At 37.9% G+C, this 11,743-nt stretch overlaps 1 protein-coding gene across 1 annotated transcript; it reads left to right on the top strand.

Moving 5' to 3' along the window:
- Window positions 1-479: 479 nt before the first annotated feature.
- LOC128990188 (uncharacterized) lies at window positions 480-11,445 on the top strand. Its single transcript, XM_054412473.1, has 7 exons — window positions 480-564; window positions 1,402-1,484; window positions 2,856-3,029; window positions 4,433-4,574; window positions 7,745-7,850; window positions 8,250-8,462; window positions 10,294-11,445. Exons 2-7 carry the CDS (start codon window positions 1,457-1,459, stop codon window positions 11,443-11,445), a joined length of 1,815 nt encoding a protein of 604 aa, XP_054268448.1. The 5' UTR covers window positions 480-564; window positions 1,402-1,456.
- Window positions 11,446-11,743: the final 298 nt, after the last annotated feature.

Below are 11,743 nucleotides of genomic sequence, written 5' to 3'. Positions count from 1 at the left end.
TACTTTATTAGTTTCCTTGTAGCAGCAAACCTAGGTACTTGTTAAACCTAATGTTATTTAAATAGATCAATTGAAAATCAATTCGGCCAAATGGAAATTCGCTTAGACGGCAGGTTTGCTGCGGCGGGGGTATTATTTTACTTTGCATTGGATTGGGGATACAATTGACTTTCGATGGTAATTCCTCACCCTATTTTAAAATATGCAGCATGTTTTGATGTTCAAATTATTATTTTTTTTATATTAGATTAAATCTCTAATTTGTCTCCAGTTGATCCATAATGGTGACAGATAAATAAGGCATAGGTATATCTTCCAACATAAGGAGTGAAACAATTTTATTTTATCAGCTATTAAAGTAATAAAGTAGGAAATTGTATCACTTTTCAATATTTTTCTTTTAGTCTCTAAAATTTTTTTAACTTATGTCATAAAATCATATGGTAAATGTTAATTACTGTCTTAAATATATTCAAAATTTGAGGTTGTGTGTTTTAAAGTTGTAATTTTGTCATTAAAATTAATTTGTACTACTTCCAATATTAAAATTGTTGTGCTATTTTTGTAAGTAGTCTGTGAAGCAATTTTCAATTAATCCTTTCCAACCTTTGAGCCTTAGATATATTGATCAATTTATTGATATAAATTTTTATTATGATTTTCCTTATCCTGTGAACACAAAAGGTTTTCAGTGGGTAGTCAAACAGTAAGATTAAGTGGAAAGTAGAGGAAATCTCTATCAGAAGAAGGAAGAAGGCGGAACTCTCAACTGAGCCTACTGATTTCTCCCATTCCACTAAGCTCTGCCACTACTAGTGAGTTTTACTATTTTTCACCAAACCTGACCAAGACAAGATTTCAACCCTTTCCCCTTTCAACTTTTATTTTCAGTTTTTGTTATCTATACAGTGGGATTAGCTCAAAGGATTATTGTCGTTTAAAGAGTTCACAGAAAACACTGTAATCACATAAATAACTTACCTTGTTGTCTATTACAGAGAAGTAAGGTACAGAGGAACATGCTTATAAGACGACCGTGCGCTTTCAGCTCTAGTATGTTGTGTCAGAAGGCCTACTTGTGACAAGCAAGGAAGAGCCCCAACAGCGAGCACTGTGCGGAAATTACTATCGCACACGGCATAGGGAGGTCTTCCTCCACCATGAGTACATACAGGCGAGGGCCTTTGCCCTAGACACCAGCCCTAGTGCAAGACACCATGTAGTGTATCCTCTTATTCCTTACTTCTCTGTGGTTACGAAGTGTCTAGCTGTCTTGTTGCCTAGACTGGAAATTACAGGGAACTGGTAGAGTATGGAGCTATTTGCAACTTTATTGTTGGACAAAATGTAAATCTTTGTGATCCTTTATTACCTTATTTTTGTTAGGCTATTTTTTTCCAGACACAACCTTTCGGAAGGATTATTCAACTACTATGTACTAGGGTGTTCTGTTATAATGGCTTCTGAGGATAATTGTAACGATGGTAAGTGATGATGGAAATATTTATTTTGTAATTAGAATCATCTGTGCAGACCTGCTATTACATTACACTCATTTTCACTCAAAGAGATGTTGCTTGTAATAACAACTTGTCCGTGTAGATAGTGATTTTAAATATCATATTGGCTAAGAAAATTGTATTATTAATAGCTACAATATTAATCAACTTTACTTACTCCTGTGGTCACTTCAATCATTTTTGCTCTCACCAACAAATTGCATCCATATTATCTTCTCCACCATGTCATCTTCATCTTCAAACCTTCTCTTGTCTTTAACTATTTGGTATTTTTATATTAGAAGGCCAGTGGGTGCCATCCTTCAGGTTATGCAACTATCCTAAATTAACTACATACTGTAATTACCTAAAGGTGTTACCGTATCCACATGTTTTAAATAAAATATCTTTGGTCAAAAAAGATTAACAGAAATTTTCTTTAGCTTAAGCCGCGTTTACACCGGAGTTTGAAACACGAGTTGCAAACAGAAATTGCAAACATCTCTAAAAACGCCCATTTTCAGACGAAACTTTTCGCTGTTGCAAACAGTTTTTCGGTGTTTGCAACAGAAATTTTTGTTTCCACTTGAAGTCGGTAAAGATCAAAGGGAGTTGCAAACTCTTTGTTTGCAACACTAGTTTCGGTCACTATGAGCCGTTGAAACACGAAACAGAAACATTTCTCCGCCATCCCCTACGCTACCACCTCCTGTCTCACTCACGTGATCACTCGCACCACCCTGTATCTCGACTCAGTACCCTGTCTGGACGGCTACCTCGTTATTGTTGTGACTTATCTCGTATCGTGCGTGTTGTGAGTGATGATCTACTGAGTGAGATGGAGTGAAGAGATTACAAACAATATTATTAAGTTAATTAGCTTTTATAGAGAACATGAAGTGCTTTGGAATCAAACTATTTTCGACTATAAAAACAAAAACAAGAAAAACTATGCGTGGAATGACATTTCACGGGAAATTAACTTAAGCAAGGCAGAGGTCCAAAATAGGATGAGGAACCTCATAATTCAATTTAACAGAGAATCTAAAAAGGGCAATAAGTCTGGATCGGGGGCCGACGATGGGAAAACCAAGTGGGAGTTTTTTTATCAATCAATGATATTTCAATCAAGGTCGAAATTATCTCAAACATTTTCATGAAACATGGAAACAAAACCATGAAATAAAAATTGCAAACTTTTATTTGAAACTACTGTTTGCAACTGGTGTTTGCAATAAAAGTTTGCAACTTTTTGTTTGAAACTCCGGTGTAAACGCGGCTTTACCTACTAATATGAATCTTACTATTTTTAATTTTAAAAGACCAAACATAAGAATCTATTTCTTTTATTTGCAGAGCCTCTTGCAGCAGAAGAAATTGGCAACAAAATAAGACAACAAAAAAGCAGCGTGGTCTCCCCAATCGATATTTCTCTGCAGAAAGTTGAAATTTTAAAAGCTAAACGACTAAAGTGGTTTAACTTTTTTGAGCCTCCTTCAAAACTAGTATTGAGGAATAGTGGAAATTCAGGTACCGGTACACTGGCATTTTTTTATAGTAGGCCTACTCCTGTCAAATGTAAAAAATTCAATTTAAGCAAAAATTTAGATAAAGAGTGATAAACATTTTGAGTTTTCAACATGGATGTTAACTAGGAGGTTTTTCAAACATTGTTAACAGTAATAATTACTATAGTAAAGCTCAACAAAGCTATATCCAGGGCACCAAGCCTTTGAAGTCACGCTTCCTTCATCCTATGAAGACTAGGCAATCCACCAGTAAGAACAATCAAAGCTCTATCATTGACAACGGGATTAAATTAATTGTCTGACGCTAACGCATTACACAACAATTTCATGACAGATTGTCCTTCAAACTCCAACACCGCAATAACACAACAGTGCAAATTAATTTAGCAGTATCCTCTACTCGTGTGGAAGATTCACTTGATCCACTCAGGTTTCAGCAAGCTGTGTTGGCCCTAAAATTACTTGTAGGGTAAAGATCAATCACTTGTTAGAGTGATTTGTGTATAGAGACTCTGGCATTTATACAGGGTGACACAAAGGAACCGGACGTTTTTTAAACAGCTGTTCCATTGTTGTCGCAAGTGGTAGGAAGATTGAAGTTATGTCATTACCTTCAGTGAGACTTGCCATTTTTGTTGAAATGGCTCAGTGGACCCTAGGCCATCGCGTTTTCGCACACGATACTTTGGTCCGAAATGGTGAATCCGTCGTCAAATCTAGCGGGATTTAAGTCGATATTTTAACATTGATCGCCATGGAGAACGGTTCCATACCGAAATACGCTATTAAGATGGGTTTTAGGGTTCCGAACAACTGGTAATATAACAAAGAAGAAACCACTAGGCCTTGTTAGAACTTCGAGAACACCCGAAAACATCGCCAGAGTGAGAGCAGTATTGAATGAATGTTTCATAACAAGGCGATTTCTCGCTTTAGTGACAAACCGTGGCCGCCGAGATCACCTGACCTGTCCACTAGTGATTACTTACTTTGGGGGTTTCTTAAGGAGCGTGTTCATGCTCACAAACCACGCACTCTAGAGGATTTGAAGTTTGCAATTACAGAAGATATCAATAGCATTGAACAAGACCTCCTGACCCGAGTTTCAGATGATTTTCACACCAGAATGAACATTTGTAGATAAGTACATGGGCGCCATATGCATGACGTCATTAAAAAAATTACTTTTTTGTAACAAATGGCAAATGTTTACCTCACTATGTACATTATTAAAACCATTTTATTCCATTTAACTACTGTGTACTACTTGTTTAAAAAACGTCCGGTTCCTTTGTGTCACCCTGTACATGTATTAATATTTTTAGTCTTTAAAACAAATTTCTGCAAATATTTTCAAAGCTTTTAGTACTTTCCAATGTTATACTGATGAACATTTCTCTTCAGTCAGGATCCAAGGTCAATGGCCTCACCAGAAGCCGACACTGTGTGGTGGTCCACTAGACACACCATATGTATTTTCTCAGATCCATTTCCATTATGGCATGTCAAGTCATGTGCACAACACTCACACAATTAATGGAAAGAGGTGAGCAAATAAAGTGTATTGTATACTTAATTTAGTGTTCTTTGGTAGAATACTCAACTATGTATTCTTCAGGTTAACATTTGTATTTCGAGTTATATATTAAGGCAATGGAAAGTAGAGTAGAATTGTTCTTTGGGTTGCGCCAACTGTCCTCCCGACACTGGAAGTAATTCGACTCATTGTTTACGTTACTTCATATCTTTAATACAATTTGTATTTTACTATGTTGACGTAGAAAGAACTTAGACTTTGGTATAGGCCTAGTCTTTAGATAACAGTTGTAGTCGGGGTCACCATTTTGGTTGTTGTTGTTTGTGTAGTTCAAAACAACTTACGACCAAATAAGTAAGAAAGAAAATTATTTTTGTTGTTGGTTTTCTAGAGGAATGTACACTTTGTAACTCTTCTAATAAATTATTTTCTTCCTTACTTATTTTTTCGTAAGTTGATTTGAACTACACAAACAACAACGACCAAAATGGTGACCCTGACTACAACTGTTATCTAAAAGACTATTATTTTCTTAGAAGAGTTTTAACCTTTTGTATTTCCTCTAACAACGATGTCATTAGAAGACCTGCAGACTCAACTTGCCGTTCTTAGAACTGCAAATGAGGAACTGCGTCAACGGATTAGACAACCCAGCACTTCTCAAAACATATCGGTCAACAGAGTAGCCGTCAAACTTCCGCCCATTTGGATTTGGCCTGAAAGACCAAGTCTTTGATTCTGTCAAGTTGACTCACAATTTCTTACATCTGGAATTTCCAACTACGACACCAAGTTTCACTAAATGGTCTTGCAATTGGACACAGGAATTGCTGCTGAAGTCAAAGACATCAACGAACCCTCCTCAAGGTGACAAATACGGATATCTAAAGAAGAAACTGATTGAACGCCTCTCTGCATACGAAGAGTAACGTGTGCGGCGACTGCTGAGTCCACCTTGAAGAGGGCCTTGGAGACCACAGGCCTTCCCAGTTTTTGAGGAATCTTAGGTCTCTCTCGGGCTCACACTCCAACAAGACAACATGCTTCATCAACTGTGGCTCAGATGACTCCCTCCTCATTCACAAGCCATATTGACTACGCAACTTGAGCTCTCCATAGACAAACTGGCTGATAAGATCATGGAGGTGGCTGATATTCCTTCAACACCTGGTAGTCCAGGACCTGACTAGGGTTCTGTGTGCATGTCGTGTATAGAGAATTTTGCTTTTGCATTTCAATAGAGGTGTCTTAGGAAGTGTTTTCCACTCGGGTGTCAAGTTCGCACCTGGTACGTTTTCGAGCTATGACGTCATCAAAATGGCGGCCATTGATTTTTTTAAATCGTATATTTCGCAAACTATTTGTCGGATCGGAATGAACTTTTTTTTGTTTGAAAGATAATTTTTTTTTTGATAAGGCGTTTAGGAAAACACAACACATCAGATGTCGATAAGGAACCCATTTCTGTCCATCAGAAAGAGACGGCTGCCAGCATTTGACAATCCGTTGTGGCCTCTACGGATTGTTGCTGAGGTTTCCCTGAAAAGAGCATGGAGAAAGACATTTGGTAGCATTATTTTTGAATTTTCTATGGTACAGGACCAGAGTTCTTAGAGGGATTGGGCACGTTTTCTGATCCACCACGAGACTGAAAATGACCCCTAGGTCTCACCTGTGTATCTCATACTCTGATTTCGGATAATGCTTGAACTTGCGTTTAGAGGGATTCTATTGCGTTTAATAAAGAATCATTACCTGAAGAGACTTAACAAATACCATAGTATTTGTCAAAATAAAAACCATTGATTCTATTGCGTTTAATAAAGAATCATTACCTGAAGAGACTTAACAAATACCATAGTATTTGTTAAGTCTCTTCAGGTAATGATTCTTTATTAAACGCAATAGAATCCCTCTAAACGCAAGTTCAAGCATTATCCGAAATCAGAGTATGAGATACACAGGTGAGACCTAGGGGTCATTTTCAGTCTCGTGGTGGATCAGAAAACGTGCCCAATCCCTCTAAGAACTCTGGTCCTGTACCATAGAAAATTCAAAAATAATGCTACCAAATGTCTTTCTCCATGCTCTTTTCAGGGAAACCTCAGCAACAATCCGTAGAGGCCACAACGGATTGTCAAATGCTGGCAGCCGTCTCTTTCTGATGGACAGAAATGGGTTCCTTATCGACATCTGATGTGTTGTGTTTTCCTAAACGCCTTATCAAATATAAATGTTATCCTACTAGCTATTCACTAAGTACTGCCAATAACAGTGAAATAAATACTTATGGTACCATGCCTCTCACCCTTAATCTAGGTCTTAGACGTAGTTTACCTTGGAGTCTAGTGGTAGCGGATGTTTCAGTACCTATATTAGGTCCAGACTTCCTTTCACACTATTACTTGTTACCCGATTGCAAGATGAAATGTTTGGATGACAAGAAAACGGGATTGAATGCTGAATGAATAGTTTCTAACACAATCAAACTACAGAGTATTAAAGTTATATCTTTCTCCTCAACATTGGCAGAAGTTTTTGCTGAATTCCCTGATATTATTCGTCCTCCAGGCTTACCTCGTACTGTAAAACATTAAACAGTTCATCATATAAATGTGACACCTGCACCTGGTCCTCCTGTTCACTGTCGACCACATCACTTACATCCTCAAAAATTGAAAGCTGCCCGGAAAGAACTTGAGGAGATGGTTAAGCTTGGTATTGTTCCACCCTCTGAAAGCCCCTGGTCCTTGCCTTTGCACATGGTGCCTAAAGGGGAAAATGGATGGCGTCCTTGCGATGATTACCGTGCTTACAATACTCCTACTGTTCCTGACAGATACCCTGTACCACATATTCAGGATTTCTCGTTCAATTAAGCAGGCTGTACACATTTCTCTGCCATTGATTTGTCCAAGGCTTACCACCAAATTCCCGTCCACAAAGATGACATCCAAAAAACGGCTCGGTTTACAAAGGCGCCTAGTAGGTTTACATTTAAATAAACAAACATACCAATCAAATATAAAAATTGTCTTCATTTTGTTTTAATTAAAAAAAATAATAAAATTTGGCTCAAACCCAAATACGTTTGCAACATAATAGATACTTTAGGAACAGAATGTTAGTATGAGTGTTAAATCAATTTTTGGTAGTACAATGACCAACATTTTTTTCAGCCCACCCCTAGAGATGCATGTGGTGTTTTATAACTCCAGTTACAAAACTCAGGCCGAAGCTTTAGGAAAGAATGATGGAATTTTAATTGTAGCCTATTTTTTCAAGGTACTTATAATCTAGTTATGTTTTAAAGAAAATGTTTGCAGTTCTGGACTATTTGTGTAGTGATTCAAAAACTTATACGAATTTCCAATTAAAAAAAAGATTTACAGATTAATATTAAATGAATATTAATAAATCATCATTACATAAAAATTTTTCTCCTAATAAGTTTTCATTGAGGATTGGAAGTTTTCCTTTGACTTAAACCAAAAGCACTTTGCTCAAACGTTAAAGGTTTCTCAGCATCATAAATGTTATTTGAGGGACATCCATGTCACTGATTAAGAGGTTGTTTTGAAAAGTGAGAGTGCAACTAGTTTACTGAAAAAAATATAGAGTAAAGTAGAGTCTTTAGATACAGTAAATGTCACATCACCACTTCATTACATTCCTTGGTCGTAGGTGGAACCTCAGTCAAGCATCGGATGGTTGACAGATCACCTGGGACAAGTGACTTCCACAAAGACAGTCACACAACTTCCCTCCGGTCCACTGAGTGCTCTAGTGCCTCCCTTCACTCAGGACTACCTGGCCTACTGGGGAGCCTTGTCTTGCACCTGTCACCAGGCGTTGTGGCTGCTGTCTCGGTCACCTCTGAGCATCACCGCTGAGGAGGTCTGTAATCACTAACTTAACGATAAAGCTACCGTTTTATTTGACTGAGTGAGATTTGTGTTATTTATTTGTGTAGTTTGTGGTGAAAAGATACTACAAAATAATAGTGAAAGATCATCATCAGTATCAATTTAGTATCTTCAGTTTGCAAGTAATCTGATAAGTATCTTCCATCCAGGACCGATTTACCGAATAGGCACGGTAGGCACGTGCCTAGGGCGCGAGGCAATTGGCTTTTTTTGGGGGCGCCAAAAATTTGGAAATTAAAAAAAAAATTCGTGGTAGTATTTGCATGATATCGCGGTAAACTTCTGATAACCACTCGCGGCCGTGTAGGCATCGTAATCGTCTCCCGCGTTTGCGGCAAGACTCTTACTATTTTCTGCAGTCAGGTCGTTTGGACATAAAATTATCGTCTTCCATGATCGAGGCAATATAAGAACGTATCCCACAGTCGTTATGAGATTATTATCATCTACCGCAAATGAGGCAAAATTCTGATATTTTCCCGCGGTCGTGAGGACATTATCCTCGTCTTGCGCGATCGCGGTCAAATTCTGACCACCCCCGCGGCCGTGAGGACATCATATCGTCCCCATCGGTCGTTTGGACATAGTAGTCGCCTCCCGCAATTGTGGCAAAATGGTAATCATCTCCCTCGGACATATGGAGATAATCGTCTTCGGTGAATGAGGCAAAATTCTGATCTTTTCCTGCGGTCATTTGGACATTATCATCGTCTTCCGTGATCGCGGCAATATTCTGATCATCCCTCGTGGCCGTGTAGAAATAGTTATTATATCTCCCGCGGTCCTGTAGATATCGTACGTATCCCGCAGTCGTGAATCCATGGTAATCGTCTCCAGCGATTGCGGCAAAATTTTAATCATGTCCTGCAGTTTTGTGGAGATCATCGTCGTCTTCCGCGATCGCGGCAAAGTTCTTGAGGTTTCCCGCGGTGGTGTAGACATCAATCGTCTTCCGTGATTGTGGTAATATTCTTATCATCCGTTGCGGCTCTGTAGATAGTAGATACCATCATCGTCTTCTGCGATCGCGGAACATTCTGATCATCCCTCGCGGCCGTGTGTAGACATTTATTATTGTCTCCCGCGGTCACGGAAACGTCACTGTTGACATGCGCGATCACGGAAACGGCACTGTTGTCATGAGCGATCACGGTAAATTGAAAACTCCAGGTAGAAATACAAAATTCACGGTTCAAAGATCTCCCGCATGATTCCCGGATTTCACGGTCGGTATACACCCTGTTATATATATATTGCAAAGGGGCGCTACTATTAGACGTGCCTAGGGCGCTGACAGGGTCAAAAACGGGCCTGCTTCCATCATTTTCTCTATTTTTGAGGCAGCGACGCCACCTCGTGCATATTTTGACTAAATATTGAAACAATTTGAGGATAGAATTGAGTAAGGTTTTCAGTGTAGCTTTGTTCCCTGAATACAAGCTGTTTTTTTGTTTTTTTAACCAGGACCACTTAAAAGCTCAATGATTATGGGCAGCGTGGCCTTATTTGGATCCATCAAAAAGCTACTGAACTTGTAAATATATTATGCAGTTTACAGTTTAACACTGCGTCAGTCATATAACCCTAAAATACATCTCAGCATGTCTTTTAATTTAATAATACGTTCGTGATGTGTGTCCGATCAGATTCACAAATTACTTTTTAAATGGCGGGCTAGTCCGACAAAGTACTCACAGTACATTGTATCATTACTGTGTCCATACATTACCATATAGGTCCAAATGAGAGAAGTTTTCAGTACTGTAATTCTACTTAGCTTTTAATTAAATTCATTGTTCCAGCTTAGAAAATTTGGTGAATTGCAGTGTGACTTGAAAGAGAGGATCAACAATGAGGAATTGAAAAGTGCGAAAGTTGAAGAAAACATACAAGTATATTTAATAAATCCAACAAACGAGAGTCAGGAGGTGTTATTATCTGACCCCATCAATCCACCTCTACAAATATCCAAGCCACCTAAAGGATCAGCTCTGGATGGCGAAACTGTGAGAGACAATAAAACAAAAAATACATCTCATGAGGCACTTGTGAAATCCAACTCTAAGGTACTAGAGAAGAATAGCACACTGAAAGAGGTTCTTACTTTGAAACCACTGCAACTTAGTGAGACAGATAGCCGAAATATTTCCACCACAAACCAGAATTCTTCATCCCCAGGAAAAATAAATGAATTGGAAAATAAAGATGAAAATGTCAGGGAAGTGAAAACTGAGATTATAAAAGATGATGAGCAAAGGAAGTTGATTGAATTATTGAGGGAAGTAAAAGAATCAGCGATGAAGTGGTTGGATGTTGAGAAAGAAGAAGCTCATTCGATGAACATCTCTGTTGATGAACTGAAGGAATCCTTATTGAACACAGCTGGGTCAAAAGAAAATCCAAATGAGATCATTACTAATGAATTAATTCATATTCTGCAAATTGTTAAAGGTAAATCTTCATGTCAAGAGAGTACTCTTACATCTAATCCAAAGTCAGTTTTGGTAGAAAATAATTATCCATGTAAAAAAGAAAATGTAGAGAATATTAATGTAATTGTATCTGATGAATGTAAGGAGATGTGTAAAAATACACAAAGTGATGATTTGGTTGAAGAAAAAGAATGCAAGAAGAAATCTGAACCTACCAAATCCAAAGTACCTGTAAAGTTTACGCCCTGGAAACCGCATGAAGGACTTAAATCTTCACTCACACCTTTCTTTAGTGGTTCTAAAGGTGGGCCGCCTTTACAGAAGCCAGATCCTGCTAGCAGTATGGTGAAAAAGACAACTCGCATACCAAGACTCAACCAGAAATCCATTAAAAATAATGAAACTGCACCACGTGAAAATGACCTCGGTGGAGAAGGGGACCATGTTACTAGTCTAAACAGTGCAAGAAAACCAAGTAAAAAGGCACGGTCAACAATTTCATCTAATGTAAAATCCAAATAAATATCCAAATTTCTGTTTTTTTTAAAGACAACTTTAATTTAAGTCACACTTTTTAAAAATTATTTTAGGGTATATCTACTGTACAAATGTGAAGCTATAGTATAATCTTTTTTTTTAGCTAAACAGTCGAAAACATAATCGTTATTATAATGTTAAGTCCCATTACATCTAAAACCTATACATTCTAAACCCTCATCCCCCTCAAATAACTCCTAAACCATCATTTTTACTAGAAATCAAATAAATTGAGCAATTAATTACCTACTCATTTTCCGATTCTGGAGGGAAACAAATAATA

Source organism: Macrosteles quadrilineatus, unplaced genomic scaffold (genome assembly GCF_028750875.1).
Source record: "Macrosteles quadrilineatus isolate MER2022 unplaced genomic scaffold, UCM_ALF_1.0 Scaffold_3__2_contigs__length_128488019, whole genome shotgun sequence".
NCBI classification, from domain to species: domain Eukaryota; kingdom Metazoa; phylum Arthropoda; class Insecta; order Hemiptera; family Cicadellidae; genus Macrosteles; species Macrosteles quadrilineatus.
Note: the sequence above shows the minus strand (reverse complement) of the source record. Positions and strands in the feature narration are given on the sequence as shown.

What these genes read in the sequence shown, in the direction of transcription:
- LOC128990188 (XM_054412473.1), top strand. Translation starts at nt 1,457, where the DNA reads ATGGCTTCTGAGGATAATTGTAACGATG. An exon ending in TTGTAGCCTATTTTTTCAAG is followed by an intron (nt 7,851 to 8,249) that starts GTACTTATAATC and finishes CCTTGGTCGTAG; the next exon opens with GTGGAACCTCAGTCAAGCAT. An exon ending in TGAGCATCACCGCTGAGGAG is followed by an intron (nt 8,463 to 10,293) that starts GTCTGTAATCAC and finishes TCATTGTTCCAG; the next exon opens with CTTAGAAAATTTGGTGAATT.